General features: G+C 43.4%; 2 protein-coding genes across 14 annotated transcripts; both read right to left on the minus strand.

Moving 5' to 3' along the window:
- Window positions 1-130: 130 nt before the first annotated feature.
- LOC147872495 (uncharacterized) lies at window positions 131-6941 on the minus strand. Of its 3 annotated transcripts, none has more exons than XM_087356692.1 (5): window positions 6804-6941; window positions 2628-2719; window positions 2209-2433; window positions 1534-1771; window positions 131-1104 (listed from the first exon to the last, which is right to left on the minus strand). In XM_087356692.1, the coding sequence occupies exons 2-5, from the start codon at window positions 2700-2702 to the stop codon at window positions 773-775; spliced, it is 870 nt and encodes a 289-aa protein (XP_087212818.1). In that variant the 5' UTR covers window positions 2703-2719; window positions 6804-6941; the 3' UTR covers window positions 131-772. The 3 variants fall into 3 exon arrangements, with proteins under 3 accessions (XP_087212818.1, XP_087212817.1, XP_087212819.1); XM_087356691.1 differs by lacking the exon at window positions 6804-6941 and adding an exon at window positions 4844-4983; XM_087356693.1 differs by lacking the exon at window positions 6804-6941 and adding an exon at window positions 4844-4901 and having other exon boundaries at window positions 2628-2734.
- LOC110840914 (hyaluronidase-like) lies at window positions 5030-20420 on the minus strand. 11 transcript variants are annotated; one of them, XR_015537294.1, is made up of 7 exons: window positions 18543-18619; window positions 15223-15542; window positions 14449-14591; window positions 14042-14217; window positions 13712-13922; window positions 12752-12976; window positions 8404-8543 (listed from the first exon to the last, which is right to left on the minus strand). XR_015537294.1 is itself a non-coding variant. In XM_087356686.1 (6 exons), exons 2-6 carry the CDS (start codon window positions 15476-15478, stop codon window positions 12803-12805), a joined length of 960 nt encoding a protein of 319 aa, XP_087212812.1. In that variant the 5' UTR covers window positions 15479-15542; window positions 19456-20420; the 3' UTR covers window positions 11101-12802. The 11 variants fall into 11 exon arrangements, 10 of the variants coding, with proteins under 10 accessions (XP_021941922.1, XP_087212812.1, XP_087212810.1 ...); XM_087356686.1 differs by lacking the exons at window positions 8404-8543; window positions 18543-18619 and adding an exon at window positions 19456-20420 and having other exon boundaries at window positions 11101-12976; XM_087356684.1 differs by lacking the exon at window positions 8404-8543 and having other exon boundaries at window positions 11101-12976; window positions 15367-15542.
- Between the last annotated feature and the right edge of the window lie 29 nt (window positions 20421-20449).

Here is a 20449-nt window from a genome sequence, read left to right on the forward strand (position 1 = left end):
ACCACAAGCACAAGAAGACCATCCTGGCCCGCAGACACAATGAATCAATCCTAATTACAGGTTTCATAATAAATGGCTATGGAGGGTTCCAACTCACTCAATGTGACAAACAAAGCACGCATCGTTGCTCTTGATTTTATACATACAAATATATTAATAAATTCTTTTAAAATCCAACATCATTAACATATCTGACTATAGATACAATATTGCAGTGACAGTAAAACACAGCCTCTCGAGATAAAGCATTCATCAACAGACAGAACAGATGTTGCATCCTCAGTACGTCATGCTCTTTAGCTTCAGGCTTATGCAAATGAGTTACACAGCGCAGACATTTGGCGTCGCTACTTTGTAGCCCGTGTTAGTAATATTAGTTACGTTAAAATACACGCACGTCTTACAGACATTACGTACCCTGCAGCGTCTATATGAGGTGCGCAGCACTGCCTTCTGTGTCAGTATTGTGAAAATTTAAAATGTCACACGCACAGCAAGATCAAAGTGACGGGACTGAAACACAAATGTGCCATTTTATTTTAGTGCTTAGAACTTCCAGGAAGAGAAGCTTTTCTTCATGTTAGTGTAGAGCCTGGAACACACAGCTTCCGAATGTGGATCTTTCAGTCAAAGTCGAATTAAAAGTTACAGATTGCAGTCAGATGTGTACTGCAAATCCTGTACGAAGTTGCAAGAAGCGACTGACAACAAGAAACGTGCCAAAAAGCCGTGACAGACGTCGTCACCCCACATTCAGCTGTCCGGGAATCTCTCAGAACTCCTCTTCCTTCTCCTCAGTCTGCACCAAGTTGTCATGGTAGCTGAGCTCTGAGCCACCGAGAGCCGGCTTAAAGTGGTGCGGTGCCACGCTGAGGGTCGGATCCTGCTGATGCTGGTGGTGGTGCATCAGTTCATGTCTGAGGCGCTCCAGGTTCACCTTGATGTGGTCGCGGTCTTCGAGCGTCGCGGCGTTCAGCTTGTGGTCTGCCTGCCGCAGCAGCTCGCGCAGCACCGTCTCGTCCAACTGGCCGCCTTCGCCCAGCGTCTGCAGCAGCAGCAGCAGACGCTCATTCATCACAGTGTCGCCCTCACCACTCTCCCCACCTGTGGAACAGAAATTTGATTGGGAAACCTAAACTCAACTGCATTTGTTCATGACAGACTTCACTGATGTAGCTCTGTAATTAGTGAGTTTCACAAGAACAAGAACCTCCTAACCAGCTGAAGGAACGTCTGCAGCTTCGAGTTACTTGGGAAAAAATCTGACCCTTTAATGAATGGGAAGAACCACTAATAAGACGATTTAAACTGAAATTTGAGACCGGGTATATTTAGTTTCAATACAGACAAATGAGTATAAGAACGTGAATAAAGTCCCCACAGTGGAAAATTCTTTGACAAATCTCTTGTAATGACACAACACCCTAAATGTGTCGAGGACTTTTGGGAGTCCAGACACGATTTTAATGTTCAGTACGTAATTTGACCACGTGACTACATTACCATCTCTCTGCACTATCACAATGGACTCACCAGTGGGGCCTGCGGCAGGACCCTTGTTCTGCGTCTTCAGCATAAAGTCGATGAGATCCCCCACGTCAGGAAGCGACGCCTTGTGGTCCGTTCCTACCTCTCCGTCCCCCGACGCTGACAGGGGCGACATCGCTCCGACGTCGTCTCCCGCGTCGCACGTGCTGCAACTGCAGTTCCTTATGATCTGGACCCGTTTCTGGAGGCTCTCTGGATCTTCGCCCGTGCAGTTAAGGGTCACCTGCAAATAGCGAGGGTTGCCAAAGCAGCTGTAATACCAAACGTGCGCCACACCATTAACGTGGGGCGACAATTTCATGCTGCACTAAATCCGCCAGGTACTATAACATCAGTGCCACACTTCATTACCTGAAACTGTGAAGCTTGTAAGAGACACCAGAGTGGGGTGTGAAGCGGACATTCATTACAAGAAAATGCATTACGCTATATAGATAAACAGGTCAAAAATTTAGGAGAATAAACAAAGAAAGCAAAACAAAAGTGTAATAAGTGTCATCAGAAAGGAATTTGGTGAAGCAAAGTAATGCCAGACCAGGCATCTACTCTAACCTGAATAAATGAAGTGGGGAATGGTCTGCATTTCTTACCGTATGCGACGACCGGCTACTGTACCAAAGCATGACGCAAACAAGAACGATGGGACGCGGCTTTACTTACGTGGTGCCAGGTGACAGTGGAGGGCTGGCAAGAGTCACAGTAGGGCTTGATGAGCTCGCCAGGGGCACTGGGAGCAGTGCGAGGGATGCTGTAACTGAAGCACGCCCCTACACACACATTGTTGTCTATCTCGACAGAGTTGCATCCTGGGAAGGCCACCACCTGCTTGATGGGGGTGGTGTTGCACCACGAATGCTTGTCAGGGTAAAGCACGATGTTGTGCACCTGCGAAACACGATATTTCAATGTTTGGTCCCTGCTACTCACCTCCACTGCCAACATGTCATTCAGTTAATCTGTCAAAATCAGTCAACCATTTAAGTGGTTGTTAAATAAGTCTAATTGCCACCCACGCACTGAGCTACTATCTTTGAAGGGCAAAAGAGTTTGAATGGAATGAATTACATTCTTACACTCACCTTATGTTCCCTGTGTGCAGTTACAGACCGTGCTACCAGGCAGCAGCACATGACAGCCAACAGCCTCCTCTCCATGTCAAGCTTTTACGTGGCTGGAATCAGGTAAACTGCATGAGAATATAAGAAAGGGGTGTGAAGGTGGGTGTGGTTATCCACACTCATACGCTGCCCTCGACTTCGGCAATGTGCATTCGGATGGGAGGGCTGGCCTCGACAATGAAGTACAGACTGAAAGAAGCTGGTTCGTGATGGAGCAGGGTGGCTGCGTGTGACCTAGGTGGAGTGGGCAAACTTCACGAAAACTATGGCAAGACACTGTAAAAACAAATGAATGGTTCCAGGGCTGATGAATGGGATGGGTGGGTCGGCTGACGTCACGAGGTCATTCAACCGCGGGGCCTGGTTCCATTCAAAACAACTGAGCGCTCCACCATAAAATACGCCTCGACCACTTCCACCGGGCAGCACGCTCCTCGAGTTCACAAGTTTCACATCTACAAGGGGGGTGGACGGTAAAAGTGGCGACCACAAGAAACAGATGGCAACACCAGTCATGCGCAGGTGATACGGAGCAGCTGAAGCAATTACGAGAAATAAAACAAAGCTCGTACCAAAGATGGCACGCAAATAGACAGCAGCGTAAGAAATGACGACGGTATGAAAGATAACAAATGAAGGTAACGAATAAAGAAACAAACAAAATGAGCGCTGAGTTGCGCAGAAAAACTGGACTTGCAACCGACAGAGCTTCAAGGCAGCTTACGTAACACGCAGCGACCCCAGCGCGGGCCCCAAGTTGGGCTTTCTTTGAGGAGTGGGGGGGGGGGGGGCCATTCTCTCGACGGACATTCTTAATTCAAAAATTTAAAAAAAGAAAAAGCATTTCCGCCGATCACGGCTGTCCCCTCGCTCCTTCCCAACATTCAGCAAATCAAAACAAATTTAAAGCCATGTCTGCAGTCAAAATGTTATGACACGCGACGCCACGATGCTATTTTAGGGCGCAGTGTTGCCAGCAGGCCGACGCTACGCCCAGCGTCGCGAACAGCTAGCGAGGGAGGATGGTAGAGTCCTGCTGCTGTTCCGACAGTGCCTTGGTTCGACTCTGCCCTGCGGCTGCAGACTGCTCGCGGCCAACATAACGGAAGACAGACAGACACACGGGTCACCTGCAATGGGAGTGGCTAGTTGCCATGACAGCTCCAGGTTCCATTGTTGACCACTTTTGGTTCAGACATCCACTTAAAAGTTCTTGTTTAATTCCTAATAATTGCTAGCGCAAGGGACGGGGCATCAGATTATTATTCCTATTTATAGAAGTGATTCTTCTCTGCGCTATTGGCAACGAGCGCAGATCGGCCAAGATCAGACACTGGAGAAAAACGGGGCAGAACACCAGACTTCCAGAATTCGGTATGCCCATGAAACCTAGTTCGGCTACTTCACTGACTAACGACGCCTTTCCCATTCAGAACGGTCTCAAACAAGACGTTGCTTTTTTGCTGATCTGGAAGGCATGCGAAAAAGCATATGGTCATGTCACGTGATGAGAGTGCAGGCCAAAATCGTAACACAAAAGATCGCGAGTGAAAATATTTATTTTACGAAGTGCAACTGCACGAGGAGACGAGAAATCCGTAGAAGCATCTTTACGGAAAACCTGAGAGGAAGACACCACTAGGGGAAACCTGGGCGTAGATGGAATGATAACGAAGTGGTCGTGACCCATTTCACGTAACTATAGCAATTTCGATACACGAAGAGCACTTCACTGAAGACACCCGATCTCGGTTCCGAGGCGCGAAGACGTGAATGAACAGTAGGACGCTGAAGCAATCTGCGCGCTGGTCGTACACTGGTGAAACCAGTTTATAAGCGTCTGACAAGTCTGTATTTCCCGTCATGCCTCCCCAGCAGAGACCGTGAACGTACCTGCAATTCGTGTCAACAATCCGTTTTAATAATATCCTGTCACCTGCGTCCAACCACAAATGGAAAGTGTCAACCCGAGCCTGTCTCAGCGTGTGACGTCAGCGAGCAGTGGGCGGAAGGAATGAGCACCGCTTACAAAGGGCCGTAGAGAAAGTTACCGCGATGAAAACCCCGAAACGTCTGCAATATGGCGATCGACAGTGGGGTTTGGCCTTGCAAGAACATACGCGGATGAACCCGACCGAGCAGCGGAACTAACCAGACGCACGTCACAAAACACTCACCTGAGAGACGCAATAATGTTCCAGCCGACAGCTCGCTCCAGCACCGACTGGTTGCTTACGGCTGCTGCCTCTGAACGGGTTTCAAACATCTTCTTCCTCTCTCTCACCTTTACCTTCGGGTACAGTCCGCGCCAACAGCGACCTACATGCCGCGTGCGCGCGCAAGGACTGCACTCCGTTCTGTTACTTGCGGATCGGCGGGTATTTACAGCGACTGACGACGAGTTCTTAGACATTGAGCAATTCGTGTTTGCTTGGAGATCACCAGAGTTCATTGTTATGTCTCCATTGACACTGCCGACGTTCCATAGGATTCTGGTCGCTACGGAACTACGTAACAAGGAAGCAACAGACCACCACAACACAACATCCTGAGCCAGTTCCATCCTCACAATCTCTGTCCCACATGCATCTTAATGTTATACTTCCATCTCCTTCTTGGTCTTCTAAGTGCTGTTTACAAAAAGGATGGATCTTCCTTGTCTGCACCCCTTCCCTGGCTTCACAAAGAAAAGGCCAGAAGAATTCAGTTCACATTGTCACACCCCATGTAAAACCTTAATAGTACCTCCCATCCATGTCTAGGTCCTGTAAGTGGCCTGTTTCCTTCCGGGTTTCTGTGTTTCCTCACCTCTCTTACGCATACTATATCTAATGGTCACTCATGTAGGGTGGGGGGTGGGGGTGGTACGCCGCAATGACTGTTCAAATCTCGACTCAGACAGTACATAATTCTTGGATGAACAATCAAAATGGCAGTTCACTTGCTACAAAACGCAAGAGACTTATAGACACAACGAAGGGTGCCAGAAATATAAAAAAAAGTCACAAATTACATCCTGAAAAAAGTACCAATTAAACAACTCCGCAATGAAGACGCAATCAGCCGAGTCTGTGCTCTCTTCTTACACAGCCAGCAAAGTGACAGTAAACATAAAGGCACTGTGAAAGCATAAGAGAAATATCCACAGCATAAAATACGCTTCTGTGAAGTGGAACCTAAGGGCTGTGTCATTCTGAGGGATGTACTTAACATCAGAAGGTGGAAACTATTGGTTTGAACTCAGCTGTAGTAACAAATATGTATCGCGAGATTTAACCTTTAAAGGAGCAGCAGTAACTTTCAGTACTGCCTATTTTAAACACCGAATAATTCAAAATATTGTCCACGGAGTGTATTTTGGAATTTTGTTTATTTGTAAGCATAAACAATTTCTTTAGCTCAGATTTGGCATGCTTCCCCAGAGACAAATTTTGACGAGTTTTGTGCTTCAGAGGGCTAATCTGCTCACTAGACTCAGAACAAAGTAGATGTAGATTCTGCGCTGATTCAGATCAAGATATTTTTGTATGACCAGAAAAAGCCTTCATAACACGACGCGCGGACACAAAGTGATGGGTTCTTCTTTGCTGCCAACTTTAGCAGATCCTATTGATAAAATGACTGGAAGCAGACGAGAAACAACACCAAATGCAAAGAAACTCTATAAAAATCACAATAATTTTGTAAACATCGTCATTTGGTGTACATTAAAACTGGTGCTTAAATGCATAAATGGCATATCTATTTGTTGTCTTATTCTTGTTTCACCGTGATGATAGCAGCACAGTGACAGTCCGAATTGAAACATCTGACATATATCCCTTAGACTTTAAAATCCAAAACTTCTGTAAGTAATCAAAAAATGTGTTTTCATCAATATTATTTTAGGAAATAACTTGTACAGAAATCTGAGTAGCATGGACACGCTCTGATTTCGAGAAACAGGAAGCAACCACCCAGCTATGCAAAGTAAATAAACATAACAACCCATCACCTAGTGCAGACTTATTAAAACTACGTCCAAATTCCAGAAACAAAAATGTACGTTTTGATTCTGCGAGTAGAACTATAGACGCTGTTACGGCAAAAGACGCGCAAGCAAGCACAGCCAATTCTGGAGCTTCATGAACGTCTTACCTTGCAACACCATGGGTGGTGATCTGATTTGTCTCGTGCAGTCTGATGTGGCGCGTGAGATTCGCTTTGTGGATGAATGTCTTGTGGCAGAAGTGGCACATGTGGGAGGCCACACCAGCGTGGATCTTCATATGCGAGTCCAGGGTGTGTTTGTGAGCAAAGGCTTTGTGGCACTCTTGGCAGGGAAACATCTTGACATTACTATGAGTCCGCACGTGCACTTTCAGTGCGTCCTTCATCCAGAAGGCCTTGTGGCAGACCTCGCAGCGGAAGCGTCGTTCGCCCGTGTGCTTCAGATAGTGTCGCTTCAGTGCAAACAGATTGTAGTAAGACTGAGAGCACTGGTCACACATGAACTGGGGGCTCTGCCCATTGTGGAGCATCAAATGGCAGTCCAGCGACTGTTTCTTCATGAAGCTCTTTTCACACTTGTTGCATTTGTATGGCTTTTCTGGAGCATGAATTTTCATGTGGTTCTTGAGTGTCCCCTTCAGGGGGAAGGACTTACCGCACACGGTGCACTTGAAAGGCCGAAAATCCGCGTGGTTCGCATAATGGCGCTTAAATTCTGCACATATGGCATATTCTTTCGGGCATTTGTCACATTTAAACTCTTTATTTGCAGCATGAGAATTCATGTGTTGCACAAATGTACTCTTGTATACAAACGCTTTCTGGCAGAGGTCACATACAAATGGTTTCTCTCCCGTGTGCAATGTGTAGTGCAGGTCATGTTTCTGTCGTGTTTTAAATGCCTTATCACACTGATCGCACGGATATCGATTTAAAGACGTGTGAACGACCCGGATGTGACGCATCAGCTGTTTACGTTCAGGGTATACTTTGTTGCATGGCTCACAGACGAACGGTGCCTCTGAGTGCCGCTTCATGTGGAAATGCAAACTGGACTTTGTCTTGAAACAAGAACCGCACTCATTACACTTGAACCGTCTCTCAGTCATATGCTTGCGTTTGTGGGTGGCCAAGTGACTCCGTTCCCGAAATGCCATACCACACACATCACAGGGATGGGAATCCCGCTTTCTGCTTTCACTGTCACTAGGAACATTATCACTGTCATTCTCATCATGGCTTTCATTACCACCACTATCACCATCTTCATCTTCATCTTGGTGCTCGAGGGGACCTGACTCACTCCTGGACTTAATTCTTGCCTTCTTCAGGGCAGTTAGGTCAGTGACAGGCTTCCTACAACACACAACATGCAGCAATGTGCTCTACAGCTTCTGTCCACCAATAAAAAGTTCACTGCCACAAATGGCATAGAATTATGTCTAACCATAGAAAAAACTTGTGCACAATACTTTAATAAAAGTAAACACATGCACTCAACATCAGTTTAAGTGTTCTTAAAATGCACAATCTCATCTTGCACCTCTTTATAAGTTTAGTCAGTACAGACAACGCAACAATTTTCTCTCTGCCAAAAAATAAAGATTAAATGATTGAAATTGATAAATGAGTGGCTTTGATTTACCAATGCATCATTTTAAAACCATGTAAAGTTTTGGTTAACACCACAGTGAGTATACGTGACACGATAAACTTGCACGAGCTGCCATTAACTTACTCTTTGGTGACTGCAGTCTGACAGGGGGCAGGGCTTTGTTGCCTTGTGTTGGTATTACTGGACTTTGAGTTATTAACATATAGCAGCGTGGATGGGTCCAGCTCCACCTCTACGATCTCTTGACTGACTGTAATCTCATCCAACTCCACCTGAAACCCGACATGTTACTGCTTATGGTAGGCCTCCTTAAGTCCATTTAGTCCACACAACCATCTTCATACTTCCTTCAAATGTTTTTAAGCTCATTTTCTTTTTCACACAGTCCTTTTTTTATTCCTGAAAGATCAACTAGTTTCACATCCTAAAACATTCTGATTACCTTAATTCATTCAACTTAAATTTTGTAACCACTGCGTGCCTTCATTCATCAAACCACTGTTTATGCAGCTCCAAAATGTAATGATCGAGATTCTCTACGTCTGCAGTTCTGATATACTTTCCAATACCTTCCCAAGCCTTACTGACATTCAGGTCTGTGCACAAACCTACACAAATTTTCAATCAGAAACTGTTCTTATACCACAAAAAATTACCTTTCTTTTCATATCGAAGTTTGACAATGCTGATTTACTTATCAAGTCTGTCTATTCCATCCCACAACCAAATAATGTCCCTCTGCCATTGTCTACGTTATTCCAAAGAATCTGTTCAAGTCTGAGGTTCTGCGAAACATTTCATGACATGCTAACTTCTTACTGGGAGCAGTCCCAATCTGAAGAACCATACACTGTCAGTTTGTGTACTACTGCTTATTCAAAATTTCTGCAAGTGTCCTCCATGACCTGTTGCAATCTGAGGGCATGCCATGATGTGGTTAGAAGCAACGCAGTACTTAGACAATTACCACACCATGCTATTCCCTCATTGTGTACACAACACTTACCTCTGTCTCATCATCGTAGTCACAAAACTCCTGTGGGGACAGAGGCTTTTCTCTGTCTGGTACCTCCATTACTATACGAAAGAACGACGTGTCTAAAAACTTAAGTCGGACTAAAAATTTCACAGATAGAAATAGAAGTCTTAGAGGAGCCACTTTTATACTTGTTTGTATATTAATCTGCCAGTGCTCTGTTTCCCACCAAACGCATTCTAAAAGCAGCTGGTTTATATGTCGACATTTATAACCTCAAAATATGCCATGACGTCTATCAAATTTCGCCTGAGTAAAATAATATTACTCATACAACCGGCATCAATAACTTCAAAATATGGACAAAATCTCTACACGACAACTAATTTTCTTTTTAAGGCAGAACATTAAGCTACACACTTACAGATTTGTTCGTGTCTGCTACTAGGGAACAGAATTATTAGTAAAATATTATATTCTTGCTCCCCTTCCATACAAAGCAACCGACATGTAAAATACGTACTGTACATTCGTATAAGTAATTTTTACATTTCGACAGCCAGTCTTCCAACAGTTTTGTTACATATAGGATATTAAAGCAGCAACGCTTATGATCATAGTTCGTTCTACTCATGCCCTAAAGTCTTGCGCTAAATATACCTCCATATTGGCCATCTCGCCATTTTGAGTCATGGATGCCAACACTGACAGGAATTTCCCATGTACACGCAACATGGTAACCAATCAAGGAATAATTCATTACCCAACAAAATGAAAGTTAAAAAATTACATTTCTGGAACATAACTAGAAAATGAATGAATATCCTTAGATTACAACTTTAACGGAGTTGCTGGTAGCTGGGGCTTTATAGCATGTAATGACATGTTTAATTGGAAGGGAGATAAACATAGGACTGGCTTAATTTGATTTACTATCACAGCATTTGACAAAATCTGTTGAAGCCCAGCAAGTACAACAGTCAAGATAATTGGTCTTTGTCCAAAACTTGAACCCTACACCTCCCAGATACAAACAACTGTTTTAACCACTTGGATGCAATACTCGGTCATGATTTTGTTCAAACAGGCCAACAGTATTAAAAGTTTCAACCAACAGCCATGACATGGATCTGTGTAACGTTGCAGACATTAGTTTTTAACCAGTATACACTATTGTACTGTATTAACACCAAGGGAATGACCCATTGGAATTACAAGGACCAATATCAATACTGGTCTTGTACCATTAATATCAAAAGAAACTTATCCTTTATGCTAAACATGGAGATGCAATTCACAGAATATAAGAAAGTACAGGACTTCTCAGTGTTAAGAACATAGCGTTTTGTGTGGCTCACATAACACCTTTGTAATACTGTAATAACCTGCATGACCTTCAGGTCTTCAAAGGTGAATTCCTGACCACAGTTGAAGAAAAACAGCTTAGAGGTTTTCTGTAATACTACACTTATGCAGTAGCATTGTTTCTATTCCAAAACAACAGACAGTCTTGATGGACATGTTAAAACTTACCAAAGTAAATAGACTGCAAAGGCAGAGAAATATGTTTTATACTGCAGTCGAACTCGACTAATGGCACTACAATCAGTATCATTTTCATTATTTTGTGGCTGTTGAAATTGGTTAAAACTAGAAGAGGAACATACACAAATAGGGCCCTGTCATATGTCTTCGTGGAGATGTAAACTGGGGCGGCTCTATTCAATCATATTAAGTGCATATAAAATGTACATTTGGGTTATCCTCTTGATTTCAGATTAGACCTTATGTAAACAATTTTACTGTCTATGTGGACATATTTTAGGTGCATGATTTGAAAAGAAAGTCATCCAAATCTTTAAACAAATTCACATTCCATGATAAACAGTAACTTCACATACAAACAAATATTCACAAAATGGAAACAATGCACAGAAAACTATTTGTTGTTCATAAAATGTGGCAAAACAGTCTTGTGTGCTAACAACTAATAATCGAAAATAGTGTAATTCTGCAGTATTCATAAATCAGATCACGATAATCTTATACACCAGGGGGATGCTATCTTTCAACTGAGTTGTCATACACCCCTGCAGATACTTCTACTTAATTACAATTTTATTACGTTACAGAATTATATATAATGGATGTGAAAACACATGACAGACTGCAACAACTTTACACACACCAATAACCAGTGAACCATTCATCACTTCAATTTCTATATTATTTTGGGCCACCAAAAATGTACTGTTAAGACAGGTTTTATTGGTTCCATTAACCTATGTATCAATAGCAAGGCTTTGATTCCAACATTATGTTCACACCAAATTAGAACTATGTACATTTCAGTATGCTCTCAAGAAGTTTTATGTCAAATATGTTATCGATTGTCTCACCTTCATCTTAATGTACATACCATCAATTTGACAAGAATAACATGCAACGAGCAATCCACCTATGAGAATGACAGTCTCAAACCTTTCACTGATATGTCCAACTGACTAGTTCTGTGATATCAGAATGCTGCTAAAACACAAACACATGACTGTATACTAAGCCAGTTCAATCCAGTCAATATCACCACAACATATTTTCCCATGATCAATTTTAATAAAATCCTGCCATCTCCAAACACTGTTCAGGCCACATGCACCTACATATGGTTTAATCTTCAACACTTCAAAGAATGTGTTTTTTATGTTTTTTATGTTTGTACATGTGGCTTCTTTTCTATCCTCTTTTTGTTCTGGTATCCTTAGAACGTTATTTTTAATTTTTATAGCTAATTATTTTGGTATTAGAAAAGTGATGAGGATAATAGTTAGATGAAAGAGGGAAGGAGAAAATTATATACAATAAGGTGGTTAAAAATTTGTACCTTTCACCTGATATTCTATGGATGATTACGTGTGAGGTCTGCAAAATAGATGCATATAAAATTTTGCAAGGAAAACCTTAAGGCAGGAGGTCATTGGATACTTACGCACTTCCTTTGCAGAAACCATTTCTGTATTCCTGTTCATTTAATTTTTTCTTCTGTTCTTTTAACAATACATTCTGATATGACAGCCAATAATATTACCTCATTTGCAATTCTGTTTGGTCTCGAAAAACTGTACTGCACACAGTTCACTTAAAACTGAGTGACCGTTACATCAATTAATACTCACAAGCTACTACTTGGACAAACATTCAAGGTCCACGGCCCCTGACTAAAACAGCCTTGGTATTCAGTTCATTACAATCCACAGCAGGAGTATCGGTTCGATCGAGGGACAATCGCAAAGTTCTGAGAACTGACAGCTGTCACAAACGGCATGATAAGAAAGCCAAAATGGGACTGGGAAAAATATAACAATTTTTCAAAACAACCACAGCCTTCTGAAGGACTGCTTTTCAGTGTCACAGTGTCACATGACTTGCAGTCAAAAACTGAAACCTAGTTTTCTAAATATCACTTAATTAACCTAACTATTTTAATATCATGTGACTCATTCTTACAGTTGTGGAGCATCACTCAGCATCGCATGCCACAGGAAGGACATCCAGTGGTCACTCATCATGCATGGTGGACAGCTCCTTTATTGTGGGACCCAGCACAGAATTGAGGTAGTTCTCAAGGGCACTGCACCTCTCCCGTGAATTTGTATCATTTGCGCTGCCCCACAGCACTACGCCCCCAGCATGAAACCGATGTACGATGGCTAGAGAGTTTCGCAAGTCCTCCTGAGACAGACAAAGTGCTTACCCTGAGGAAGGATTATTATCTTAGGGGTACGATTACATATTTTACTTCAAATCTCGCTTTCAGAGTGTATTCCCTGTTTATACAAATGAAGCTCCCGTGACTTAGCCATAGTGGCGTAACCATTTCAATCAGTACAGAAGCAAATATGCCAGTACAAGAATTTAGGCGAGGTTAGTGAAAATCTTGATGTATTATATTCTCTTGACAGTTGCATTTGAATAAGAAAATGTTTGACAGTAGACTTCTTCAGTAAGATGAGGACTGGTCTGCTCTTTCCCTTCTCATTAAGAACTTGCATTTTGCCCTTTCTGTGGAACAGAAAACCTGTCATGCAGAGAACTTTACAGAGGTCTCCATACACTGACCACCCTGTCTACAGAGACACAAGTTACCCACAGATAACTACTTCTCAGCAGAACCAACACATTAATCTGCACGGACAGATATAATTTCATATTACAATCTGCTTCTTATAGTGAGATCTGATTTTCTCATAGTGGAGAAGATGTTAGTGCTAGTCTTCTGGGGTTGTAACGCCACATGAACCTGTAAGTAGATACCAATGTTCCAGAGGAATGTTGGTATAAACACACACACACAGTATTAAAACCCAGAAGATGAAAATTTCTGACACAGTCATCATGCTTCTAATATGATTGTTACAACACAAGTATCCATTAAATGTAAGGTACCATGAGCTACTGATTCCTTACCCGGGACAGGAACTCATCTGCATCATGGTACCGGTACCGGATGTAAGCATTCACAGTTGGCTTGACAAGACGCGGCACATTCTGGGCAATGCGTACTGCCTCATTCATGCGGCCAATCGCAAACTGGGCGTGCTGTTCAGGTGACATGTGCAGTTTGGACAGATACAAGGATGGAAACACAACTGCACTGCTATCAAACAGCCACTGGATCCTATGACACAAAACAAATTTTCAGGGCCATCTCTTGTGTTCTGCTGTGAGAGCGCAAGTATAAGTAAGCCAACTAGAGAAGAAGTTACCACTTATATAAGGTTGCAGTGTGTAACTTACCCATTGTTCTCACGCTGAACCTGCACTGGACAGCTTGGCTGCATGTTCTTTGGGGTATAGTTGAAGCAATAAGGGAATGCGTAGTATCCCCACTGACCACTAGGGCGCATCTGTTTCAGGAGCTCAAGCGTTGACAACATGAAATCACGCGCGGCCTTCTCAAAGCGGCGTGTAGCCTGCAACAAGGTGCACTGTGTAGCAATAATCTTTAAAAAGACCACAAAATTCCCATGTGGATTCCATTCATCAGCCAAGTGTTTTGATGTTGTTTCCTAGACAATAATGCAATCTAACATTTCTTTTGTTTTACATACGGGGCTGTGACAGATAGGTACCCATTATAGAAAGCAACTCCTTCTGAACACAGTACATATGACTAACTGAGGCAATGCACAAAGTCCAATTACCTCTGCTTCAATTTTCTGAGGTGTCCACCAAAATGGATGGCGCTGCTTCTCAATCTTTCGAGACACGTCACGGTATGGCAGCAGAGATGCCCAATTCTGCCTCCAGATGGGACGCCACGCCTCAAAATCAATCACTCCTAAACCTGCAAATTTGATACACTCGCATACAGTCGCTGCGCAGCTTTAAGGCTCAGCCCACTAGGCAGAGAGGAATCACAAGCGTTATGCATGAATTGATAAACGAGCCAGCCACACTTTGAAGGATGACAACATTGTTTCATTTTATGGCAATGACATCTTCCAGGACACCAAAATCTAAACATTCCTCCATGTCACACGAAGTTGCCTCCGTTTTGTTCATGCAGCACAATTCCATACCCCACAGAAACTCTCTCCCGAGTCGAACTGTCATAATGATAAGAACATTCTTTTGCTAAAAATGAAATGTAGGGGGACTACTTGGCTTCACATATAGTTATTTTATAACTGTGTTTCATGTCCTCCATCATTCAAGATAACTGGGTGGAGCAGATTACAGTGATGAACACAAACTGCAGTGGTGATTATGGTAGTAAATTCAAGGTTACAATGGAGGGGTTTCATAGCCTGAGAAGCATCAACTGGCTTCTGGCTTATTTAACATTGGTTATGTAACACCAAATAAAAAAGAATGCAATAATTATTAATGATTTGGGAAGGTAGTGGTTGTAGCCTACTTTAAGGTATTAACCCAACATCTGCCTAGAAAGTATAGCCAGTGTCCTGGGATCTCACCCTGGAAGTTATGGTCAGGCACCAGCTCATCCACCTGGGTCCTCAGCTTACTGAGGTGTCGCCCCAGGTCACCCTCCTGGGGTACACCCCCATTCCGGTACAGAAGGTTGCCATGCTTATCATGTAGCAGTGCTGGAAACTCGCCTGGATCATACAGGATCACCATACGCTCCCCCCGGAATATATCTCCAGAGTTCTGCACTATGCTCCAGCGGCTAGAGACGTCGCTGAAGTCCATACCATAGCGGTGACACATGAATGTGGGCACATTCCAGAACACCCGAAACTCTGGCCCTGGACTTTCTAGACTCCTTTCTATCCTGCAAGTCGAACACCACAACGACTACTGATTACGAGGTGTAAAGCTGACCGCGCATCATGGAGATGTGTAGGGGGGGACACAAGGAATAACTGGTGCATTTTTAACTCTGAAACTGTGCTTCTTTCATTATCAACAGAATGGATGTGAACACTGCCAAGACATTGGATGTGATAAGCGAAAGACTAGATCACATGAGCCAACGCCTGCAGCAAAGGTGTGTAGTGGTACCCTAACGCCATTTATCACAACTAATCGGCAATCACCGTCTTAATGACATTAAAATCTTACGCTATATTATTACTTGACAACTGTAACAGTGGTGTGAATTAAGTATCCATGGGGGTGATGGTCAGCTTAACGCTTAGGCTACCTCAGCCCCACACACATTCGATGTGAGGTCAGAACCAGCCTCAACACAATAATGAAATAAAAATCCCCGACCATCCACTGTACTACCTTACAGTGAGCTGATGGAGGAATATGATGGAATGCGCAACAGGAAGTACCGTTCATCTGGGCCGGAAGTGTGTCCTGCCGATATGCCACTGCAGCTTCCTCGATGCGGGGAGAAAAGTGGCGCAGGCGTTGGTTCGGACCCTGCGTCATTTACGTCGACCAGTGCCTCGACAGAACCTGGACGGTCGTCAGCGTCTTTATTCTACGCTCTTATCCCAGTTTAGAATTCAGAACGCATTTCTTGTTTCCCCCTTCCAAGCTGGCGGTAGGGAGCGCAGTTGTACCAACTGTTTCTAACCAAGGAGCACGTCCTCTGGCCTATTCCGATTCTAAACTGACAACAGCTTATTTAACGACGCTGTACAAACTGCTACGGTTATTTTGCGTCGTACGGCATGAGAGGAAACTGAAACAATTCCAGAGGAAGAGGTCATGGCATATTTTCGGGAGTTATTTCCGCATTCGCCTGGAAAGTGGTTTGAAGTGGTCACCTACCCAGCGAAAGTAAGAAGCGTTACCGCTTGAGGCAAATCGCTCTGAACGAACGTGTCTGCAGACTCCCTTGCCTTCCTCTCACAAGTCTGTACGTCTACTTGGTTTACAAACGCGCATAAAAATCGATAATTTATAATTAAATTCTGTCCCAGTTAACGTGTTTACGTACATGAAAACAAAAGAAAGCGATAATGAGCTGGCAATTATTTTCTATGAAGACGTCAAACGACATGTCGCCACGGGGTCTGTGGCTCGCATTGCGCAAAATCGAATCCGATAACAAGAGAAATATATTTTCTCTTTAAACTGCTTTAAAAGCAGCTTATATGTAATGTTGTGATTCTCACAGTAAAACACGATTATTTCTTTAAACAGCATTAACCAGTTGTAACAGAGACGCGTTTTCTTTGCCGTACGGACTGAATTTTCAAATAACATTTTTAAGTCGGCTGCGGCTTCAAATGTTTTTTTCTTCTTCTGTAAACACGGAGACGCGTTCAAATTGTGACACACACACACACACACACGGACATGGCCAAGAGCCCTGAAGTAGCGTACGACAAGCAGACCGGCCGCAGTGCCCACGTAGGGCTATTTCAGGAATAAAGGTGCAACCCGTCAGAAAATGAAGCGTACTGGGTTTACTGCAGGCACGAAAGGCAGTTTTATTAAGCTGTAGCTTAAGATTCCCTCGTTAGGCCAACCAGTTTGCACGTGAACCAATGTCTTCGCCTGTATTTTACAACACGGAAACTACCTTCAAGGCGAGTCTGCTGCATTTCGCGAACAGGAAACTGAAAACCCATCTCCATAAACGAGATACGCAACTGAACAACTCCTTTCTATTTTTTTTTAATTACAAGCCATTGCTCGGGATTAGTGCCAGCTGCAGGAGGCTGCATCCAGACAGCCACCTGATCAGGCAGATATTCTTTCTACTTTCACTTCTCTTCTGGATCTGCTACGCCCTGGTCTTCGCGCTGGCTGCCGGCCAATAAGTACGCTAGTTATGAAATGTGTTGCTTTCCGACCCAATTCACGAACTATTTTCTGTACTGCAAATAACAGCCAGCGTGTCGACGAAGGAGAACAACAAATGACGTCATTAACTTTAAGCCTCTTCGACCAACCAGTGGAAAAGAACTGCAGCGTTGCTCCATTGTTAAGTCAGCGTTGTCAGAAAGATAATCGCTGCGCTGCGCCGCGCCACCTGCCAGCTCAGTTGACAGCAAAGGCCAAGCAGGCGATTTCTTGTTTACGTCCATGGTCACACCGCCTAATTACCTTATTTTCGTTTTCAAGCAATACGCTCAGTACAAAGCCACTGGCCTATCTGCTACTTTAACTAACTAACTACGTTCCCGCTAGGAAGATTTACAATTGGGCGGAACCCAAAATTTAGCAGCTGCTTTCTCGTTGGCCGATTATCTGCTTACACAGCGCAGTTTCCCCTCAACTTATTTTCATAGTTCATTTAACACTTTCATTGTCTCAGACTACACAACGCATAGAATGAGAGGGCAGTCAATAATGAACTGGGAAAGGATGTGAGAGGAAGCGGTCGTGGCCGGCTTAATTGAAGGTGCCTGCATTTCAGTGGGGACTGAGGAAAATCACGAAAAACATGCCTGGATAGTACACTTCCATATCCTCTAGAATTGATTACTCATTAATCACCCTGAGCTACTGTCAGAGACGTTAAATAAAGCACAAATAAAAGCCTGGATTGTTGGGTTCTTCGACCTCGTCCATGGTCTGGCGTTATAAAATTACGCAACGTTTCGAGGGCTGGCTCTGTTTCCGTCTTCAGGTTCAGTGAAGGAGTCACCTACGAGTGGTAACGTTTCGTGTCACCTGCTTTAACAATCAGTAACTTGGCAGCTTGTATTCATGGGCTGCAAATGAAACCCGCAAATGTTGATCTTTGCAATGGTGAAGTGTGGTGTTTTCTTCGCGGTACGGACCGAAATCTTAAATGCTATTTGGTCGAGCTTCAACCGGGTGAAGTAAAATAATTCGGCCAGAAAACGAGCCACAGAGCACGTACCTGTGTGCCAACAGCAGCAGCAGCAGAAGCGGTTCCATCGCGCGCACTGAGACAACTGTGACACGCCACGCGCTTATATATATGTATATATACCACATGCTACGGAGGGCGACTTTATCATGTGAAAATAATTGGATACGGTTCGATTTCCTATCAAGAGCAGCGGAGTAAACACGGCAGAAGCTGAAGTACAAAGCACACGGGGCCGAATGAATAATTCGGAACGTCACGAAATCGAAAACGGCGTCACCGAATTACAAATGCACGCTAACCAGTTCAACCCAGATCATCCGCTGACAATTTGCGCCCTGACATCTAGCAGAAATTGGGCGACGTTTCAGAGATGGTCACTGCCTTCATCATAAGAGCAGTAAGCATAAAACGTCGGTCAATTTCTACCAGACTACACGGTGCAGCAACCCAGAAGACAGCCGCTGTTGCAGCCCAAAGCAACATCTTGTTGTTAACTTCTTTTACACATATATACATTACAAGCTCTCATACTGAAGCATTTAAGTAAAATGTGAATTTGATCGGTCCAATTTTATTTGAAGGTTTTAATTAAAACATATAAAGTTTCATTAAAATTTGTCAAAGGGGCAACAAACATACATGTAAAAGTTCATTTAAGCCCTTTAGCAGCATAGTGCACAATACTACACACATTATTAGAAGTCAACATGTAGCGATAACATCCGCAGAACCACGCAACAAACCTTCGGTTCACAGTTTTGATGGAAGCAGCTGGAATGCAATGGGACAGGCGTGTTCACAGGTTCTAAGTCTTCCCTTAACATTCACCATAGCAGGAAGAAAGAGATTTTGTATAATATTCAGAAGTACTTCTGTTCAGGAAAGGGAGAACTGATTATTAATTACTACATGCACTGAAAAAAATAATTTTTGAACTCACCCACTACAGCTGATCCTGCAGGAGAGTTTGTGCAGTGCTGACAACACCGAGCGGCAACAAAGACGTCAAACTGGAACAGTTCTCGAGTAGGCTCCCGCCCACTGTATTCTCAGCACTGGCTGGATAGGTCTCCAGGCACGACTCTGAGGACACAGCCTCATTCTCCGAGCAGTCGTGTTGCATTCTTGAAATACGCAACAAACACCAGGACCTGCTCTCAGGCTTTCATAATACATGTGAGAACTGACTGCAGTCTTCTGGATTGAGACACCATGCAGTCTTGAAGGCAGTCATCACTGTGGAAAAACATACTGCCTCCATCTTCACAGTCAAAGATGAAGTCCCCATAATAGGACCTGAACACTATTCTGCATTTTTACCTTCCAGTTTTGTTGGTTTACAAAAGTACTGTCATTGTACTTTTCAATAAGACATAAGGAACCTGAAATGCATCCAAACGTTGGGTGCCGGTTAGCAGTGCGTTTACAACAGCGTCTTCAGAACTTGCCACACCTACTCAGCAGTGTTTATGTTCCACACTCACACTAGAACTGGTGTGACAAGCATCTCTGTCATTTAATCTTTACACTCTCTCATTCACAGCGCGTAACTAATATATATAAAAAATGCATTCAAATGATGAAATGCTGAGACAAATAGACAAGGAGTTTTTGTGGCATCCACTAGACCGTGCCTCTCAACAAAATCAACACGTGTTTCAGTGCACACAGGATGGTAAGCACAATTCTGACACAGCAGAGGAACTTACAATATCTATTTTACTGGGTGACAGAATGCTAATATGCTGTTGACAAGACAGAATTAGACACGACAGCACAGATCTTTCTCTCTTTGTGCCTCTGAGATCCAAGACAATAATGATTTTGATTTAAATATTCATAACCAAGAATTCTGTGCACAGAAGTTCTTAGGTTTTTTGTTTTCAGAACAAAACGTTTAGTTTCTCAAAAATTTTATTTTTGTTCAACGCTGC

This window comes from Zootermopsis nevadensis, unplaced genomic scaffold (genome assembly GCF_977971745.1).
Source record: "Zootermopsis nevadensis isolate Lab colony 2312 unplaced genomic scaffold, Znev_1.0 Znev_ptg000027l, whole genome shotgun sequence".
Classification (NCBI taxonomy): Eukaryota; Metazoa; Arthropoda; class Insecta; order Blattodea; family Termopsidae; genus Zootermopsis; species Zootermopsis nevadensis.